The 18205-nt window shown below is 56.3% G+C and overlaps 4 protein-coding genes across 4 annotated transcripts; 3 read left to right on the top strand and 1 right to left on the bottom strand.

Moving 5' to 3' along the window:
- Positions 1 to 89: 89 nt before the first annotated feature.
- PHACADRAFT_253580 (uncharacterized protein) lies at positions 90 to 4924 on the bottom strand. The gene is made up of 7 exons (XM_007394233.1): positions 4753 to 4924; positions 4285 to 4633; positions 3090 to 3971; positions 2734 to 2952; positions 1700 to 2681; positions 796 to 1648; positions 90 to 733 (listed from the first exon to the last, which is right to left on the bottom strand). Exons 2-7 carry the CDS (start codon positions 4579 to 4581, stop codon positions 307 to 309), a joined length of 3660 nt encoding a protein of 1219 aa, XP_007394295.1. The 5' UTR covers positions 4582 to 4633; positions 4753 to 4924; the 3' UTR covers positions 90 to 306.
- Positions 4925 to 7833: 2909 nt separating this feature from the next.
- Positions 7834 to 9618, top strand: PHACADRAFT_253577 (uncharacterized protein). The gene has a single exon (XM_007394232.1). The coding sequence runs from the start codon at positions 7838 to 7840 to the stop codon at positions 8663 to 8665; it is 828 nt and encodes a 275-aa protein (XP_007394294.1). The 5' UTR covers positions 7834 to 7837; the 3' UTR covers positions 8666 to 9618.
- Positions 9619 to 11867: 2249 nt separating this feature from the next.
- PHACADRAFT_183109 (uncharacterized protein) lies at positions 11868 to 14556 on the top strand. The gene is made up of 6 exons (XM_007394231.1): positions 11868 to 12576; positions 12835 to 13227; positions 13277 to 13703; positions 13754 to 14149; positions 14204 to 14303; positions 14366 to 14556. Exons 1-6 carry the CDS (start codon positions 12354 to 12356, stop codon positions 14435 to 14437), a joined length of 1611 nt encoding a protein of 536 aa, XP_007394293.1. The 5' UTR covers positions 11868 to 12353; the 3' UTR covers positions 14438 to 14556.
- A 365-nt stretch (positions 14557 to 14921) lies between these two features.
- PHACADRAFT_253569 (uncharacterized protein) lies at positions 14922 to 17729 on the top strand. Its single transcript, XM_007394230.1, has 8 exons — positions 14922 to 15249; positions 15463 to 15898; positions 15952 to 16047; positions 16103 to 16268; positions 16327 to 16577; positions 16640 to 17098; positions 17166 to 17409; positions 17468 to 17729. The coding sequence occupies exons 1-8, from the start codon at positions 15050 to 15052 to the stop codon at positions 17485 to 17487; spliced, it is 1872 nt and encodes a 623-aa protein (XP_007394292.1). The 5' UTR covers positions 14922 to 15049; the 3' UTR covers positions 17488 to 17729.
- Positions 17730 to 18205: the final 476 nt, after the last annotated feature.

Below are 18205 nucleotides of genomic sequence, written 5' to 3'. Positions count from 1 at the left end.
GCTGTCGAGTAAAGCGAACATTGCATACGAAGCCGCACACAGACATCCCTCGCTTGTCAAACAATCCTTGTTTCATGAGTGTATATTCCGTTTCTTTCATTCCTAAGCTAACGAAGTTGCACAAGTACAGACAGCAAGTGGCACACACCAGTGCGCACGGTAAGCAAGAATGCACGGCAAAAGGGTCCAAAAATGTACAAGTAGCGAAAAAATAACTGAGCATTGAAAAGTGCGTATGTATACTTGATTGTCGTCGAAAGTAGGTAGGTTAGAGTATGGCTGTAGAAAGGAGCGCACAGGGAGACCTCAGGCCTTGCCATCCACAACGTACCCGTCACGGGCCATCGAAGACATTGCCAACGAACTCGGTGGCCTCTTCGCAGGCTCTAGCCGCGGTGAATTCCATACGAGTGGCGGTGTCATCGGGCCAGGGGTCACAGGTCGTGACGTGCTTGGCGTATTCAGTTGCGAGCGGTTGTGCGCAAGATGTGCCCGTACAAGGTGGCCGGCGGCGAGTGCACTGATCAGGGAGAGCTCTCCGGCCATGACCGCGGCGGCGATGAGACGAGCAAGCTGTTGGGCGTTCTGGCCGGGGTTCGTTTGATGAGCGCCCTTGAGGCCAAGCATTTCAAGGACAGCTTGTTGAGGACCGAGGACGGTACCACCACCGACGGTACCAACTTCGATACACGGCATCGAGATGGTCATAAGTAGGTCCTCGCCATTGTTCGTTCTACAGCGAGCGTGGATAAGAATAAGTAATGAATATCGGTAAATTTCAGGCTCTCTACTCACGGTTCCATAAGTGTTATGCAGTTGGAGCTCTCGACGTTCTGCGCAGGGTCCTGACCGGTCGCCAAGAAGATAGCAGTCAGGATATTAGCCGCATGGGCATTGAACCCTCCGACCGAGCCAGCCATCGCACTGCCGACCAGGTTCTTCTTAGTGTTCAGATTGCACAGCGCCTCGACGGTCGTCTTCAGGACAGTCTTGACGATCTTGCCGGGAATGATGGCTTCGGCGACGATACCCTTGCCACGACCTTCAATCCAATTGATCGCGGCGGGCTTCTTGTCTGTGCAGTAGTTGCCCGAAAGCGCAAGGACGACCATCTCCGGGAACTCCTTGCCCAGGACCTCGAGTGCCTTCTCCGTCGCCTTCGAGATCATGTTCATGCCCATTGCGTCGCCGGTGCGAGTCGTGAAACGAACATACAGCGTGCGGCCAGCCATGGCACACTTAACGCTCTGGAGCTTGGCGAAGCGGGAAGTAGACTCGAAGGCCTCCTTGACAATGGCATAGCCCTCGGGGCTCTCGATCCATGCGCGAGCGGCGGCGGCCTGCACAATATTCGGGAAGTCGATAGCAGGTCCGCGAGTCATGCCATCGTAGGTGACAACGGTTGTGACACCTCCGCCAGAGTTAAGCGCCTTGCATCCGCGCGAGGTAGAAGCAACAAGTGTGCCCTCAGCGGTGGCCATGGGAATAGGGTACATTTCGCCGTCGATCTTCAGAGGGCCAGCGATACCAAGTGGAATGGGCATGTAACCGACGACGTTCTCGCAGCATGCACCCATTACGCGGGAATAGTCGTAATTGGCCATGGGGACATCCGAGTGCTCAAGTGTTTTGGTCTTCGAAGCACGAGCTGTAGCGAGGTCAGTGTGAGTTATCTTTGAGTAAATATGCGCGTGCTTACAAATCAATGCACGACGAATCGTGACGGCCCTATCGAAATCACCAAGCATCTTCTCAAGCGCGTATGCGGCGATCTTGCCATTCTGAGCCAAAACGATGACCTCCTCGTCGGTGAGGAGCGAAAGGCTCGCGGACACTGGGCGGGGACCGTTCTCGAATGTGTCGATGATTTCGTCAAGCGGTCGAGTGGGCTCGTTGCGGGCACGCTCGGCACGGGCTACAGCCTCGGTAAGAAGACGCTCCCTCTCAAGCCTCGCGTCGACAGTGGTGAGATCAACTGGGATGCTGAGGATTGGAAGCTTGTGCTCTTTGATAGGACCATCAAGAACAGCAGGGGCAGAATTAGGCTCGGGCACTGGAGCAGGAGGGGAAGTGACAACGGGCCCAATGCTCGGCATGACGATAGCGGGCTTCGGGGAATCGCAAACCTCCTCCTCCTCGACCTTCTCGGACACACGCGCACGAGAGCGGAAGCGCACGCTGCCACGTGCAATTGGGAGGCCGGTGCCAGCGGCAATGCCCTTCAATAAGAAGCCGTTGAGGGCAACGCTAATGCCAAGAAGAACGACAATCCACTTGGACATGACCGGATCGCCGACGAGCGTGGACCAGCCGGACATGAAGTTCTCGATGACCTCGCCGGTGTTGGCCGTCCCTGCGTCAATACTAGCGGAGCCGGAGAGTACACTGAAAGGGGAAGCCGTAGGATGCGCCTGTGTAACTGTTGGGATAGCACGAACGTGGATGGGAGGCGCAATCTTCACATAAATAGAAGCATCGTTGACGATGGTGGTTGCTTCCACTTCGACCAGAGCAGAGAGGACGGCGGCAACCTGGGGGGAGGTGAAATCGACACGTGGAGGAGGGAGGTCAGTGTGGTCTCCGTTAGTGCGGGGAGTGTGCTTGTTGTGGCGCGCAAGAGCTGTCGCCGGGGTGAGTGTCGTGCAAAAGTTAGTGATGTGTAGGGTGAGGAAGGCCGCTAGCTGTGGTACACATTCGTCAGTGTCCTCTGATCGCAGAGGGGTTTGCACGCACAATAAGAAGCTTCAGCCTGGCCATCGGGTTCACCTCAAACTCCTGGCTTGCATTTAGCGATGCACCCTTCACACCAATGAGGGCGGACGAGATGCGCTCCCTAAGGTTCCTCGGCTTAACAGGGGCGGACTGCGTCGTCATTGCGCTGCGGGCTAGCGAAGACTTGATAGAGGACGAGGGCGAGCGACGGAACGACCTGACCGTTTTAATACGACGGACCTGTCCAAGTGCATCGTCAGTAACTGGGTTGCGCAGACAATTGCGGTACGGATGAGGAAGGAAGGTCCGAAGAGCGCCCGAGCACAAGACCGTGCAACCAGACTTCCATTCCCGTCCTCACCCCGCATACAACTCACCTCGAGCATGACAGTCAGAACAGCGGTGTAGAAAGTAGCAAGCATGATGCAGTCGAGGAACATGGCAATGCTCGCAAGGGCGCAGAACTCGCGCAATCCGCCAACTTTGCTGTTCGCGCCGATAAGCAGAACGGCGATCTCGAGGGCGTAATCACGGAGAATGACATTGCCCTTCTTGTCAAGGGCTTCGAGGATCACGTCGCCAGCCGACATCATGCGACCATCTGCCTGTGGCTTGAGAGCGTGGGGATGAGCGAGAACCTCGCGAGCAAGGCGTAAGGGCTTTTCGAAGCCGACCGTGCAGACCAGGAAGGGAAGTGCTTCTGACAAGCATACCAGATCGAGCGGGATCCTGAGGACGCGACAAAGTGGGAGCGTGAAAAGGAAAGCAAAGACGGACGACATCATGATGCCAGTCGAAAGCCAGAAGTTGGAGCCAAGGGCGCGCGATCTCCAGAAGAGGCGGAAGAAAGTGCCGTGCATGAGCACGTACCCGAGGAGAACGACAAGGATATCCAGAGAATCGGCCTTCTTTGCCATGTCCCAGAAACGCATTACAAGTGCCCAGAGCGCATAGGCAACCCACTTGCTGCTCTTCATTTCGCCGATGGTCTCAATGCGCTTCGGGCTCTGGACCTCATAGCGCGTGCCGTTAACGGTCAATGAAGTCATATGTTTGAGCGCACCAACCCAGTCTTCGCGTGTGCCAGGAGTAAAGCTGAGTGTGATTGCCGACGGTGAGACAGAAGTGAAGCATTGCAGGGACGAGGAGTTGAATGCCGGGACATGGCAGATGGACGAGTAAGAGTTGCCCGAAAGCGAGCTGACGGCAGTCGTAAGACGCTCAGCTATCGGCGACAACGAAAATGCATCGGGCGACACCTGAAGAGAGTCGTAAGCGTTAAATCTTCGCGGAGATTAGAACGATGAGTCTGTGCCCCGTGGCAGACTAAGACGCGCGGCGCCTGCCCCGGTGCTTCAAAGTACTTTCTCGACCGTCACGTCGGCAATGTCAGCACCGACGACGCAGACAGACAAGGCCGTCGACATTGACGGGAAATAGCAGGTAACAGCCCATCACTCCTCATCACGCGCCATCACAGCATCAACTGATGCGCGAACGCTTTGGTCGCAGGAACAGCCACGCCTGAGGCGCAGGTCGTGCAAGACGATAGACTCGTGTTGGCTTACTCACCTTCCGAGTTTTGTCGTCCAAACCGAAAACGAATTGCTGGAGCTCGACGGCTTGATCCTGGCCGCGCTTCAGCGTAGAGTACCACTCCCGCTCGCCCACGGACACCCATTCCGATCCGGAAAGCCTCGCATACGCTGGCCGAAGACTCGACGGGAATGTCGGAGCGAAGAAAGATGAGTGCTTAATGCCGTCGAGGATATGCAAGTATGCAAGTGTAGCGAGAACGAAGACGAAGACGATGGTTTCTATAGGTGAGAAGACGGTGTGCAATGATAGTGGCCTGAGTAGGGCGCGCATTTTGAAGGTATGGCGGGGTTAGTAAAGGGGTATTCGACGACGTGGGTATTAACTGTTATATAGAATGCAGCTGGTCAGCAATCATGCCAATGTTCAGAAATCGCAAGGTGGTACGAGACATGTTCGTGCGATAGGAGATATGGAGACGCGGTGGGAGCTGAGAAGACTGACCGGAAAGCTTAAAAGTGATCCTAGGATTTCTCTATGACAAGCTAGGCGCGAATAAAGTAGAGTTGGTGTTGTCGTAAACGAAGGACGACGTTGGGCTCTCGCGCGTAGTCCAGCGAAGGAGAGCGACGAACGGGTGACCGGTTGAGCGGGGCACCTCCAGTCAAGACCTTCAGCAGCCAAGTAATGAGGCTGAGAGAAAGAAGGAACAGGCGAATGGAGGGAGGGAAAGGAATGCAGGTGGAATATAAAAGATCAGTCGAACCATTTCGCCCCAGCGACTGGAACCCGTTAGGCGCCCGACAGCTGCGCGCGCTTACGCAACGGCTCTGTGTTTACACAAGTCGCACCATCTTCTCTCGCCGGGCCACACCCCGCGTCCTCGCCGTAACTCACGGAGACAGACTGAAATTAAACGCAAAGTATACTATGCAATGAAGAAAACTGGCCAGTGTGCTCTCCATGCCTCCGTTGAGCGGCGTGTGCTCATCGGTGACAGACTCAGCCCGAACATCTCCACTACCGGAGGATCGCGCGATCGACGAATTAGCAGCACAGCAAGAACTGCCACGGTGCCTCGCTGAATTTGCTGTCCCTGCATCGTCATCCAGGCATCCAAAATATTTCTCTCACGGTCTACCCGTATACCCGGGGTGGCGAGAGCTGATACTCCCGAGGCGGGCGCTTTCAGCCAGCAAAATCTCTCGTTACCTCTCGCTATTGGCCCAAGCTACCTGCGACGGAATTGTGGCGTTCGCAGGTTTCCGCGCCCTTAGTCGCGACTACACCAGACCCTTGTCATCTGCAGACCCCGTCGTCATGTTTGCCCCCGAGAAGCCGGTGCAGGCTGCGGGACATGGCTGACGGTAAGCACCAGTTGGACTGAAGGAGACAGGTCTGGCGGGTATGCTACCAATCGATAATCACTTGACACTAGTGAGAAATAGATGTCTCGACGCCTTTTGTCTGTGTCATCTCGTCTCGCCAGTCTCTGCATAAGTTCCGACCCTATGCAAAACTTGAACTCTGTCTTTTAGTGCCCATTGGCTTCCTCTGAATTCGACTGTTGTCCCTGAGCATCCCCTAATCTTCTTCAGGTTCACATCACCGTTGTCCCGCACTCCCTGGGTTGCTTACGTCTCCTTCCTGAGCGTGTGCCCCGGGAAGACCACATCAGTGTACAGGTCAGACCGATGGGAACAGATGGACTCACCTTGGCGCATCATAACTAAATACACAGTGGCTGTGGTCGGCTTCTTTGTTTCATGCTTCTATGATATTAGCATGATGAGACAGAGGGTGTTCTACACATGGGTGGCCCGACGAGATCGTATCGTTCAACGCCATATTTATTATTGACGGTTAGCCTGGAGTAGGCCACGATACAAGGCAGAGCTCGAGAGTCGAGATACGCATGGCCGAGGAATGGCCTATCGTCCACAGCATCATGAGAGTTGGTAAAAACGTGCCCTGCTGTCATTCCGGCAAGACTACAAAGTGATGTATGGAGGTTATATCGGCGGAAAGAAAAGTGGGGCAGAAAGGCCATCATACAGATGGAAGTTGCGATAGATGCGGCTGACTATAGAATATGTGAAGTCTTGCTATGACCGGAGGACATGACTGAAACCTTAGCGTGTAAGCTCTGCGGTCGCATTGAGTAATAGCTGAACCCCACCCCGTACAGTTCAATCACGACGGGATGGCTCGATGACGGCAAACACGTTGTGGCGCAGACAGAAAGCCGAGGTGCTAGAGTTTGTCGTTAGAGCTGCAATCTCGCCATGCGAGTTTGCACAAAGCACCCGAAGGCGCAAGTGCACATGTGCCTGAAATGTATGTTCGGATATATACTGCCCACGGCTTCCATATGACTGGTGAAAGATATGAAGATAGCGGGGAAACGTCGCGACGACCGTGACTCGGGCTTGTCAAAGACATTGTGTTTCAAAAAGGATCCCGACGCGTCGGCCATCACGTGGTTGACGCTTATAATCTCGCCAGCACATGATCCACAATAGAGAACGCTTTGCTCCTCCCTCTGCTTCGTGCTCGAGATTTACGGTCCCAGGGGGCGCCTATACGGTCCCCAAAGGGGGAGGTTTACGGTCGCGGGCGCCCGTCCAAATGAGGCACCGGTGCGTCTGCCGGCTACGCCGCTTAAGCGCCTTCCCGTCATCAAGGGCGCATCACCGTTTGTTCCGACGCCTATGGGACCGTAATTTGGGACCGTAAATTTGCCAGGTGGCACATCAGGTGCGAGAAATTTGGCTGGCGTCCCTGCCAGAAAAGCGTGCAGCGCAGTTCCCTTCTGCCCTCGAGATTTACGGTCCCAACGTGAGAAATTACGGTCCCAAGCGCTTGCCCGCCCTCCCGCCTCGTCCGGTGCCTCTGCCTCGCTCGACGCCTCCTCGACACGCCTCTTGCCCCCCGGACCTGGCGGCACAGCGCACGGAACCAGCATAGAACCTGTACGTAACAAAAATTTAATTTTTTAGCCAATGCCTTGCGCACCGTGTGCCTTCCCCTCCTCAGTGCAGATATCTTCAGTGCAGGTCGCGTCACAATGTACCTCCTGGCGCGACATAAATCACAAAAATATTGTCACACATTAATAACGACTCTATTTGTGTGTCTACGAATTTTTGTGACCTCCCGACGCTCGAGGCTTCCTTGACATCGTCCCCAGGCCTTTCCCTGGCTCGCTTCCACCTTTGGAATGCCCGCAGATGCTTACGTCATCCGGCGCGGGACCGTAAATTTGGCGGGGTTCAGCTCTGCTTCGCACGGCATCTGATCGGGCTACAAATCGCGAGACCCAGGTTCGCTCTGCAGACCACGCCAAGTGAGCGGTTGGGCAAGTGTGCAGAGAAAAGAGTCGGTATGGAATTCACACGGCGGGGCCGGGTGACGAGTCATATCTCCAACAACGGCAGTCGGACCAGGCGCGTCGACGCTCGGCGGGGTCGGGGCGGCGGCCTATAAATAGTCGAGTTGCCACGTCGCCTTCTTGTTTCCGACCACAACAACCTTCATGCTCGCGGCTCCTGTGCGTAACAGCGCGGTGGACCTGGTGTTTCAATACGAGATGTCGTACCCTTTCCAGTCATCATACAACGTCGAATACTCGAACCCGGGCTCACCATGGACCCTCGACCAGCCACCTCAAGCGCAGCATACACCAACCTTCCAACCAGATACACCCTCGAACCTGTCCCATTCATCGGTCACTGCGTCACCTGTCTACAACATGCAGCATTTGTCGCCAGTCGAGTCGCCGCTTCCTATAGTGCAAGAGTACGCACAGGACCCTCCACGGGCACAGTCCTACGAGTCTCCACGAACGATACAGCTTGAGGAACGCGGCAAAGCCTTGTCCTCTGGGTCTATGCAGGTCCGCTTTGAGTCCATCGACGACTCGTATTTCCTGCGACAGCAGGAAAGCGCAGGTTCGGGGCGGCGTGCTTCCGATCAAGCGCCTGTCAGTGCCAGCGTAGACGAGATGAGTTCAAGCACGCGTCCCAGCTCTAGCGGAGCGGGACCGAGCAGGGTTCCCCACGGTCGCCCGCACTCGCAGGCGCATCCGTATCGCCGACCCTCCGAGGCGGCCAGTCCTCCAGGGACTTCTACGGGGAAAAGAGTGAAATTGGGGAAGGCTGTCGTAGATGGCACGTCTGATGGTGACGCCTCTACGCCTGTTGTGCGTCCGGAGAGGCCACCAGACAATGTCTTTCCTCTGGCTAAGCGTAATGCACGGCCGAGCAGGGGTGTGCCGGCTCTGTCTTTGCCTCATAGTAAGGCAGCCGTGCCGTGTCCGGGTATGAGCGTGTGGAGAGTATCGACTTACAGTGAGCAGCGCGACCAAGAAGCCGCAGGCGGGGGATCGGGCGCTGCAACTCCCAGGTACGCCCGCTAGTCATTCCTTCACGCTGCCTCGGGTGAGTCTTCATGTTTCATATCTCCGTTCTTTTTCGTCCCTCCTAGCCCCGGTGAGACCTCGCCCGCGGCTGCGCAGTCCGACATCAAGACGACAACGCAGGCCCCTCAACTGTCTGCTCCGCAGGCGTCGGCACGCAGGCTACTGATCAGTACCGACATGTACGTCGATCGGGACAATAACGAGGTTGTCGCAATCCTGGAGCTACCTGGCTTGAACAAGAACGCTGTGCGCATCAAATTGCTTACTTGTCCATACACTGGAAATCGCCAGCTGGCCGTGCAAGCTCAAAGCCGCTCGCGGATCCCCGACGGTTCGCTTGCCATGCGCGAGCGCAGGACGGGAGAGTGTTACCGGTTGATCTACGTGCCGCTGTCGACCAAGGTGAGTACCCGCGTTGCGAGCCTCTGCTGGCGCAGCATGACCCCTGCCGCAGCCTGAAGATGTGACTGCCAAAATCGAAGACGGCCTGCTCACTATCAAGTTCCCTGGTGGAACACCTGTCCGAGAAGACCCGCAAGAGATCGCCATCGAATAGACCAAGCACCCAAGCACCCTTTCCAGCTTCAAGACACCTTCACCACGCTCGGACTCGCCTCATGTGTGCTCTCGTATATATCTGCACTGTGCTACCACTTTCTGTTTCACAATATTGTCTCGATACTTTTCTTGTCCTGGAACGTAAAGTACCCCTGTATCTTAGCCTTGTCTAAACTCGACTATCGTCCTGTTCGTCATCTAATGGACGCGCTCACGTTATCGTTCGCGCTCGCACCCACCCTCCTCAGAATCTCATCGCTTTCCCCACCTCTTATATTTACATCTGGAAGCATCGCTGCGCTTGTGACTCGTCCCAGCCCCCAACTCAGTTTGTAGCCTAGATGAATGTGTCTGCACTCCAATCCTGCTCAATATATCTGCTAGATCTACAACTGGCGAAGACGACATCTGGCGAAGATAGCAGGACACTTGTGCACATTTGCAGCAAGTGAGATTCCGTCATTGATTGGGCCATAAGGCAAAGGCGGTATGGGGTGCACGGGGTCCGCCACATGACCGCCCATGCAATAACGTTGGCCCTGAGCTGACTACAGCTGCTCACACCAAGAACTATGCAAGAACTGTGTACCAGAAGCGTTGTTGCTCTAGTGCATAATCACCTTAGCGAAGACCAGCTCGGCAGCTACGAGAAGGCCAACGGATTCCCATTTTGATCGGGCGCATCCCGGCGCATGACGCAAGTTTTGTAATAGTAGGCCCCATTCCATCGACACTTCTCTGCTCGCCATCACGTTATTATAAAGCGGCTCAGGGAAAATAGGGTTGAGTAGTACCAAATATACTGAGCGTCCGTCTTGTACAGAAGCCTGTCAGTACTAGTATTACTGGCTTGCACTCCGGCCTGGGCTGCGAGTCAGCCTGCAATGTAGTACACTGGTGTCATACGTAACAGGCTCGGAGAGATGTAGCATCAAAGGCGGTAGAGGGTCCCAGTGCGCCCTGAGCTTGTCTTCCCCAGATCTCTCGGCCGTCGTCTTGGCCTACGCAGAGTCCGAACCTCTGAAGCGCGACCAGTGTCCGAATCGGCGCTTGGCACGAGAGTACTTGTGAGAAGATGTGCATTATGCCGTGCACTGCGACGGTGCGTGCCTATAGTGCGTTCTCCGCTTCGCCCAATAACAGGAAGAACGTCTCGTGCGGATTTAGAAGAGATGAGGCTAATCTTGACGACGCTGAAGAAAGCTGTTCCCGATCATCTCCATGAACCAGTAAGGACCTACATGTCGGTGACCGTTTCTAAGTCGATTCTAAGTCGACACGAACCTTCGTGGGTTGACGGATATACTCGCGAATATGTTGTTTCGTGCGTAATATACTGAATTCCCTTAGCACTGCCACTCGACCGTGGGCAGGCCTACGCCATTATCTCCGCATCTAACGTACAGTCCCTGTGCATTCCGGTCGATCGGCGACTTGGCACGTCTGGCTCAACACATACGATAGCATATTCAGATTATAATTATATTCAGTGACGTTTGCCAATCAGCGCTGTTTGTGACTCAAATTTAGCGAAAAATATGACAGGGCTGATCTTGACGCTTACCATGGCAGGACCGCCCGCCGTGGGCTAGAGCCCATCTTCCAGCTACGAAAGAGGGAGAAGGCACTGTGGGCTAACGTGCATGGCTGCAGAGTGCCGCCTCTATTGCATATGATGCAGCTATGTAGTCGTGGCGTGACTGGCGTGGCGTCCAGGGTGAAGAAACTCCGGCAGCTATGATCGCACAAGTCAACTCAGGTCATAGTTTTCAACGTTCAATACTTGCTGCTACCGCCCGATTCCTCCGTGCATCATCCTTGCTGCCCGAGGTCACTAAAAATGCGAACTTCTTTCAATCAGAAAATAAATGATCGATCTCGAATATATGCGAGTATCGCCAAGATCCTGGTGAAAAAAGTGTATTAATGGGTGCAGTGTCTGGGGGGGTTCATCTCCCACACAGTCAGGTCCAAGGGAATATATGGCCGTCGTCAGCGAGAAAAGCTGAAGAGAGCGCGAGAGCTGGCGTCGGGTCGACAGAATGGACATGTGGGGCTCATCTGAGAATGCGTACGCTCTTCCCGAGCATGCTAACCAAAGCCAGGGCACGCAAGAAGTGTGCCCACCAACCCCGGGTGGACGCAAAAGCTCCTGTGGTCGGGCAACACTTTGCACGACAGCAGTTCTGGCGATGTACATAACCAGACAAGACGCACGTTGATTGGCCGAGCGGATAGCGAATAGTATGGCGGGACGAAGGGGCGATTTTGGTATTGCTCCAATGCTGACTAGCGAAGGGGTCACCGGTCAACGACGTAGTGGATACATCTGTAGACTGAACTCCACCTTTTCGAAACCTCTGGACAGCCTTCGTGCGATACGAAACTATGTTGCAGTCATGATTGATCGCATGAGACAAAGACAACCGACGAAGTGTTCTGTTCTACTTCCTTTCCACTCTTCACTATGTCAGCCATGGCACAAAGACTAAGCGACAGGCCGCCGCACGGATCCCAGGAGGTCAGATGCGGCACTAGGCGACATGGGGACTGAATGACCCGCTGATCGCTGGTGACCGGAGTCCGTGCCTTCTGACCTTCCAATTTGGCAGTTGCTCAACCAGGCCTCAACCACCACAGTGATTGTTCAATTCTTGCGCCGCCGGGCACTACACGGTACCTGGCGAAGCTTCCCTTCTAGTCTCGAAGCCGGCGTCGGACTGCTCTGCGCGACATCCGCACGCAGCGGAAGCGCGAATCCAGACCCCACAGCCCCTCCCTTGCGCGGTGACTCTCGTTGCTCTTTGCCCAACAAGACTGAACGTATATCCCCACAGCGGCCGTCCGTGCTGCCAGGAGTAAGCTGCGAGGTCGGAGTCTTGCAAGCACTTGCAATTGAGGTGAGCAGGCCTGTCTCACTGGAAACGCGTTCTCTACTGCGCGCTTCATGGACATCCTTACCGCTGGAAGCGTGTTCTCGACCGCGCGCTTCATGACACAGCTATTCTATCACTCGTGCCCACATGATGCCCGCTCAACCCGGCTGATTGGTTGGCTCAGTTCCCCGCAAAATCACTAGCGGATGCTTATATACCTCTCATCTCAGCCCTGTTGAGGCACAGACGACATGGCCATCCTCGAAGTACTCGCACAACTCAACCTCACATCGTGGCTGGTTCTCATCCCTGCTCTTGCCATAGCGGCGCACGTCGTTCACTGGCTCCTCGACCCGCACGGCATACGCTCCTATCCAGGCCCTTTACTCGCCAGGTTCTCCGACGCTTGGTTAGGCTACGTCGCCGCCCAAGGACATCGCTCCGAGGTCGTGCACGACCTGCACAAGAAGCACGGTGAGTAGGCTCTTCCATTTCGACTATGTTGTCTCTTGGCGCTGTGAAGGTGGCTGTGAAGACCCTGTACCAACAGGTTGTTAATCCGCATCAGCCTCATTCTGAGCTGTTCGCATAGTCTAAAGCGCAGGGCGTCATGGTCCGCGGTCTGCCTCCCTCTGCTGCCTTGGCAGGTCAGATGGCCACGCCCAGCGCCTTACGAACTCGACATCGGAGCTATGCGAGTTGTTGCCGGCGACTTACTTCTCTTAATATCAGGCACTTTCGTTCGACTTGCGCCCAACCATGTGTCGATCTCGGACCCCGACGCACTGCAAGTTGTATACGGTCACGGCACGGGCACGCTCAAGTCCGACTTCTACGATGCGTTCGTCTCGATACAGCGAGGTCTCTTCAACACGCGTTCCCGCCCCGAGCACGCCCGCAAGCGCAAGATTGTCTCGCACATCTTCTCGCAGAAGAGCGTCCTCGAGTTCGAACCCCATGTGCGCCTATACGTCAACCAGCTGATCCGGCAGTGGGACCGGCTCTACGAGGCAGGCGCGAAGGGCCTGTCTGGCGATGACGGCGAGAGTGGCTGGACGGGACGTAACGGCAGAGTCTGGCTTGACTGCCTGCCTTGGTACAACTATCTTGCGTTCGACATCATCGGTGCGTCATGGTGCTGCTTCTCCGTTGAGCCTTGCTGACAGGACCGCAGGCGACTTGGCATTCGGTGCGCCATTCGGAATGCTTCTTGCTGCCCGAGATGCTGCGCCCGTAGCCGTCAACCACGAACAGGCGATGGCCTCATACGGCAAAGAGAAGTCCGAGGTGCAGTACATTCCCGCGGTGCAGGTCATCAATGACCGTGGGATGTACTCGGCATCGCTCGGTGTGCTCGCGCCCTGGATGCGTCCGATCGTGAAGCTCTTCCCGTGGTTCCGCCAGGGCCAGCAGGCCGTCAAGCTGCTCGCGGGCATCGCTGTTGCTGCCGTCTCTCAGAGGCTCACGACGCCGACGGACCGGGTCGACCTACTCGGCAAGCTGCAGGGAGGCAGGGACGACGACGGGAACCTGATGGGCAAGGAGGAACTCACCGCGGAGGCTCTCACGCAGCTCATCGCCGGCTCGGACACTACATCCAAGTGAGAGGATCCTCGCTGTTGCACGTGTACATGCTGACGTGGCTGGGTAGCTCATCCTGCGCGATTACCTACTACCTCGCCAAGTACCCTGATGTGCAGCGCAAGCTGCAGCAGGAGCTCGACGAGGTTCTGGGCTATGACGATGAGCCCGTCTCTACCTATGACCAAGTCAAGAAACTTACATACCTGCCGGCCGTCATCGATGAGGCTCTTCGCGTCCATTCCACGTCTGGTGTCGGCCTTCCCAGAGTGGTTCCCGAGGGTGGCATGACCGTGTGTGGCCGAACCTTCCCGGAGGGCACAATCCTCAGTGTGCCAACATACACCATTCACCGCGACGAGGAGGTTTGGGGCAAGGACGTTGAGGTGTTTAGACCCGAGCGCTGGTTCAGCCAGGACAAGAACGAGGTCCAGAAGACGTTCAACCCGTTCTCATTCGGTCCAAGGCAAGTTTGGCACTCCACGTAAGCCCGTTCGGAGTGAACTGACAGCTGACGCAGGAGCTGTGTTGGCCGCAACCTCGCTAGCATGGAATTGCTGATTATCATCTCGTCTATTTTGCGCCGATACGACTTTGTGCTCGAAGAGCCCGATAAGCCTGTAAGTGGCGTCGGTTATCTCTCACCTGATACGCCCCCGCTTATAATGATTTGGTAACACAGTTCGATACCATGGAAGGCTTTTTGAGGAAGCCAGTGGAGTGCCTCGTTGGTATCAAGAGGAGGAGCCTCTGAGTAAGGGTCCCGTCAATTGCCACGATCGACTGCCGTTCATGACGCAGTCTGTACCCATTACCTGCCATGCTTTCAATTGTAGTCTAGCGATGTACCCGTAATGACACACTCGTACTCACGAGCTCTGGATGCGGTGCGAAGTGTCGAGCCAGAGTCGACACTGCCAGGCAAATCCGGCCAGGACGGCAGACGATGATTGGCTCGCTAAATGTCTTGGCGTCTGGCAACAAGTTTCGACTGTGGGCGCCAAGGGGGAGTGAGCCCGCTCGAGTCACGGTCTGCGCCCTCGCTCTTCCCTTCCACTCTCCTCTAGAGCCCTGGGGTTCTGTACGATAGTACGCCCGATTTCTGTACATCACATTTTCCGTTCCTCGGCTATATTTTTTCCTTGTAATCTTCAAGGGACGGCCGAACCTTGTCCAAGGGTGGTATGACCCTTTATCTTCGCACATGCGGTAAGCCGCTGACCAACTGCGTCCCGCAGGTCTATATTCTTCTCGAGTCGGATCACACGCCCTGCTGCTCGCCAGCAGTATATCTTCGGAGGAAACCTGGCACTTGGAGGCAGCATAACGTCACCTCTCCCCGGGCAGCAATACCAGCAGCGACACCATGCAAGCCTCACCTTCCCCTTCCCCACCGTCCTCACCGTACCTCTCTTCAGGCTCATCGGCCTCGTCCATGACGCCCCCGCCCACGCCGCCCAACCTACACCAGAACTCCATTGATCCCGCAGCGAAGTGGCTTGTGCAGAAGTTCGGCGGGACTAGTGTGGGCAAGTTTGCTGTGAAGATCGCGGAAGACATTGTGTCGTGAGTACAGCTGATCCTATGCATTGTTGCCTGATAGGCTTTGAAAAGAGTTATCGTATACCCTACCCGAGCGATCGTCTCATGAGGGCCAATGGCCTTCGCGCATATACGCGCTCTTCTGCGAGACATTGCTGCAAACTTTATACCTGTTCGGACGGAACAGGCTCCGGGTCGTGTATGCTAGAAGGAGGAGTGCTCATTCTGCGCCTACAGAGACTACCTCGATCAGCACAAAGTTGCAATTGTGTGCTCCGCGCGCTCTGGTTCTACCAAGGCCCTTGGCACGACCAACCTCCTCCTGAAAGCTGCCTCCCAGTCACTGCAGCGCACGAAAAGCCCAAATGGCACCGGCACCAACACGCCAAACGGCCTTTTCAACTCATCTCCCACCCTCAACCAGTCGCCAGCCGGAAGCCCGAGACCACGCAGCAAGTCTTCGCCACGCTCAGACACGTCGTTTGGGGCGCTGGCTATAACTCCAGCGACCGGCGCGTCGGAGACCTCGTTCAACGCCACGGTAGACCTTCTCCGGTCTGAGCACATCACCGCCGCACGGTCCATCGTTCGCGACCCCGAGATTCTGAACGTGCTTGAGGCAGAAATAGAGCGAGACATCGACTCCCTGCGCTCCTTCCTGTTTGCCGCTCAGGTATGAACTGCACTGCTTTTGTTCATTATGACGTCTCACGCGCAGATACGCAGGTCATTAATGAGATTTCGCCAAGATCGAAGGACAGTATCATTGGCTACGGCGAGCGGTTAGGTTGCAAGATTGTCACTGCTGTGCTTCGAGATAGGGTGAGCATTCCGCTCTTTCGACGCTGTTTCTCCCACTCATGGTCTTCCCTCGCAGGGCATCGACGCCGAGTTTGTCTCACTGGAAAACGTCGTACCTCTGCCGGCCGACGGCGAAGTCTACGAAGAGAACGAGACCCTCGGCCAGGAGTTCTACGACAAAGTCGCTGCCGCCGTCGGCGAGCGCATCCGGCAATGCGGCCCACGGGTGCCCGTGGTCACAGGTTCGTTTCCCAGCAGCCTTCGGCCGCCGCCCCCGCTGATTTCGGTCGATCCGTGTAGGTTTCTTCGGCCCGGTCCCAGGCTCTCTGCTCCGCCAGGTCGGCCGCGGCTACACCGACCTGCTCTCTGCGCTGCTCGCTGTGGGCCTACAAGCGTCCGAGCTGCAGATCTGGAAGGAGGTCGACGGCATCTTCACCGCCGACCCGAGGAAGGTGCCCACCGCGCGCCTCATCCCGATCATCAGCCCTGAGGAGGCGGCCGAGTTGACCTACTACGGCAGCGAGGTCGTGCATCCGTTCACGATGGAGCAGGTACGTTCTGTCATGGTCAGCAACGGGGGCCAGTGCTAAAATGACGCGTCTTGCGTGGCCAGGTTATTCGCAAGAAGATTCCTATTCGCATCAAGAACGTCGAGAACCCCAGGGGCGGAGGCACCGTCATTCACCCCGACCCCGATATCGACGCGTCTTGCGCGTCTAAGGAGGCCGAGGCCTTCTCTAGCGTGTCCGCCGGGGCGCATTCCACGTACAAGGCTCTCGGCGAGCTCCGGCAGAGCAAGAACGCGAGCATGCCGCTCGGCTGGGACCCGAACATGCACAAGCACCCGACAGCTGTGACGATGAAGGAGGGCATCGTCGTGTTGAACGTGAACAGCAATCGCAAGAGCGTGAGCCACGGCTTCCTCGCAGGCATCTTCGGCGTGCTCGACCGCTTCGGCGTCGTCGTCGACCTCATCAGCACCAGCGAGGTGCACGTCAGCATGGCGATCGAGCAGGGCGACGAGCGCCGCTCGCTCGACAAGGTCGTGCGCGAGCTGAGCAAGTACGGCACTGTGAGTGTGCGGTTCCGCGCGCCGGCGAGCAGCAGCATGACTGACACATATTGTGGACCCTCCCCAGGTGACCGTCGCACGCGACATGGCGATCCTGTCGCTCGTCGGGAAGCAGATGCACCACCTCGTCGGTATCGCGGGGCGCATGTTCACGACGCTCGGGCAGGGGAACGTGAACATTGAGATGATCAGCCAGGGCTCGAACGAGATTAACATCTCGTGCGTCATCGACGGGCGCGACGCCGTCAAGGCACTCAACCTCATCCACCAAAGTTGCCTGCAGATCATGCCCCAGGGCGCACGCGGCAGAAGTGAGTCCCCCCCCCTGCCCTCTTCGACTTCCTGCCTGGAGCTGACGGGACGTCCCAGTGGGCCCATGGCTCTTTTAGATTTTGTCGCGGACCACGCAGGCCTGGGCGCGGCGGTCTTTATATCCAACTATATCGCGCACCGTCTCGTTCGACGGCTCGTTCAACTCGAGCGTCCAAAGGGAGACGTCAGGGGACCCTGTGCCACACGAATACCCACCTCTGTATCATAGTCGCATATCAAAAGCTCTCTTCCTTGTGTCATGGAGCCCTTCTTCTAGATCGTATGTAGACGGGTGTTAAGCTATCAAAATTAAATATTCTATGAAGGGCCATCTCCAATTGTGATTTGGTGCAGCCGGCAATGGAGGACGGCGGGGGAGAATGGAAGGTTTTACACGGAAGTGGGCTAAGTTAGGCACGCGCCCGTATGGTGTACAGCGTTGTCTCGAACACGAGCGCGGGCCGCGCTCCGTTAAGGCAGGCGTGCGCACCAGTGTGAACGAGCCGACAATCACGACACGTCGCGCTGTGTACCTGTGGTGTTCGAAGGCAGACGTCTGGACCACGAGGTCGCTATGTTTGCATCCCGCAAGCCCCGCTGACCCAACACGTATATCGTGATTCGCCGGAACTGGCAGCAAATTTGGGCGAAGACGATCGGGCCACGGCCGAGTGGTAGAAAAGAAGGCCTCTTTCGTTCGTAAGCAAGGTCCGCTTGTGAGCACAACTGGGCAGCAGGGGCAGGCTGCCACGGGCGTCATACCGAGTAGCACGCGCCCTTCTCGCCGTGCACGGA

This window comes from Phanerochaete carnosa (assembly GCF_000300595.1).
Source record: "Phanerochaete carnosa HHB-10118-sp unplaced genomic scaffold PHACAscaffold_4, whole genome shotgun sequence".
Taxonomy (NCBI): Eukaryota; Fungi; Basidiomycota; class Agaricomycetes; order Polyporales; family Phanerochaetaceae; genus Phanerochaete; species Phanerochaete carnosa.
Note: the sequence above shows the minus strand (reverse complement) of the source record. Positions and strands in the feature narration are given on the sequence as shown.

What these genes read in the sequence shown, in the direction of transcription:
- PHACADRAFT_253580 (XM_007394233.1), bottom strand. Translation starts at nt 4,581, where the DNA reads ATGCGCGCCCTACTCAGGCCACTATCATTGCACACCGTCTTCTCACCT. An exon ending in CCAGGCTGAAGCTTCTTATT is followed by an intron (nt 2,682 to 2,733) that starts GTGCGTGCAAAC and finishes TGTGTACCACAG; the next exon opens with CTAGCGGCCTTCCTCACCCT. An exon ending in GATTCGTCGTGCATTGATTT is followed by an intron (nt 1,649 to 1,699) that starts GTAAGCACGCGC and finishes ACCTCGCTACAG; the next exon opens with CTCGTGCTTCGAAGACCAAA.
- PHACADRAFT_253577 (XM_007394232.1), top strand. Translation starts at nt 7,838, where the DNA reads ATGTCGTACCCTTTCCAGTCATCATACAACGTCGAATACTCGAACCCG.
- PHACADRAFT_183109 (XM_007394231.1), top strand. Translation starts at nt 12,354, where the DNA reads ATGGCCATCCTCGAAGTACTCGCACAACTCAACCTCACATCGTGGCTG. An exon ending in TCTTGCGTTCGACATCATCG is followed by an intron (nt 13,228 to 13,276) that starts GTGCGTCATGGT and finishes ACAGGACCGCAG; the next exon opens with GCGACTTGGCATTCGGTGCG. An exon ending in CCGTTCTCATTCGGTCCAAG is followed by an intron (nt 14,150 to 14,203) that starts GCAAGTTTGGCA and finishes CAGCTGACGCAG; the next exon opens with GAGCTGTGTTGGCCGCAACC.
- PHACADRAFT_253569 (XM_007394230.1), top strand. Translation starts at nt 15,050, where the DNA reads ATGCAAGCCTCACCTTCCCCTTCCCCACCGTCCTCACCGTACCTCTCT. An exon ending in CTGCTGTGCTTCGAGATAGG is followed by an intron (nt 16,048 to 16,102) that starts GTGAGCATTCCG and finishes CTTCCCTCGCAG; the next exon opens with GGCATCGACGCCGAGTTTGT. An exon ending in ACGGGTGCCCGTGGTCACAG is followed by an intron (nt 16,269 to 16,326) that starts GTTCGTTTCCCA and finishes CGATCCGTGTAG; the next exon opens with GTTTCTTCGGCCCGGTCCCA.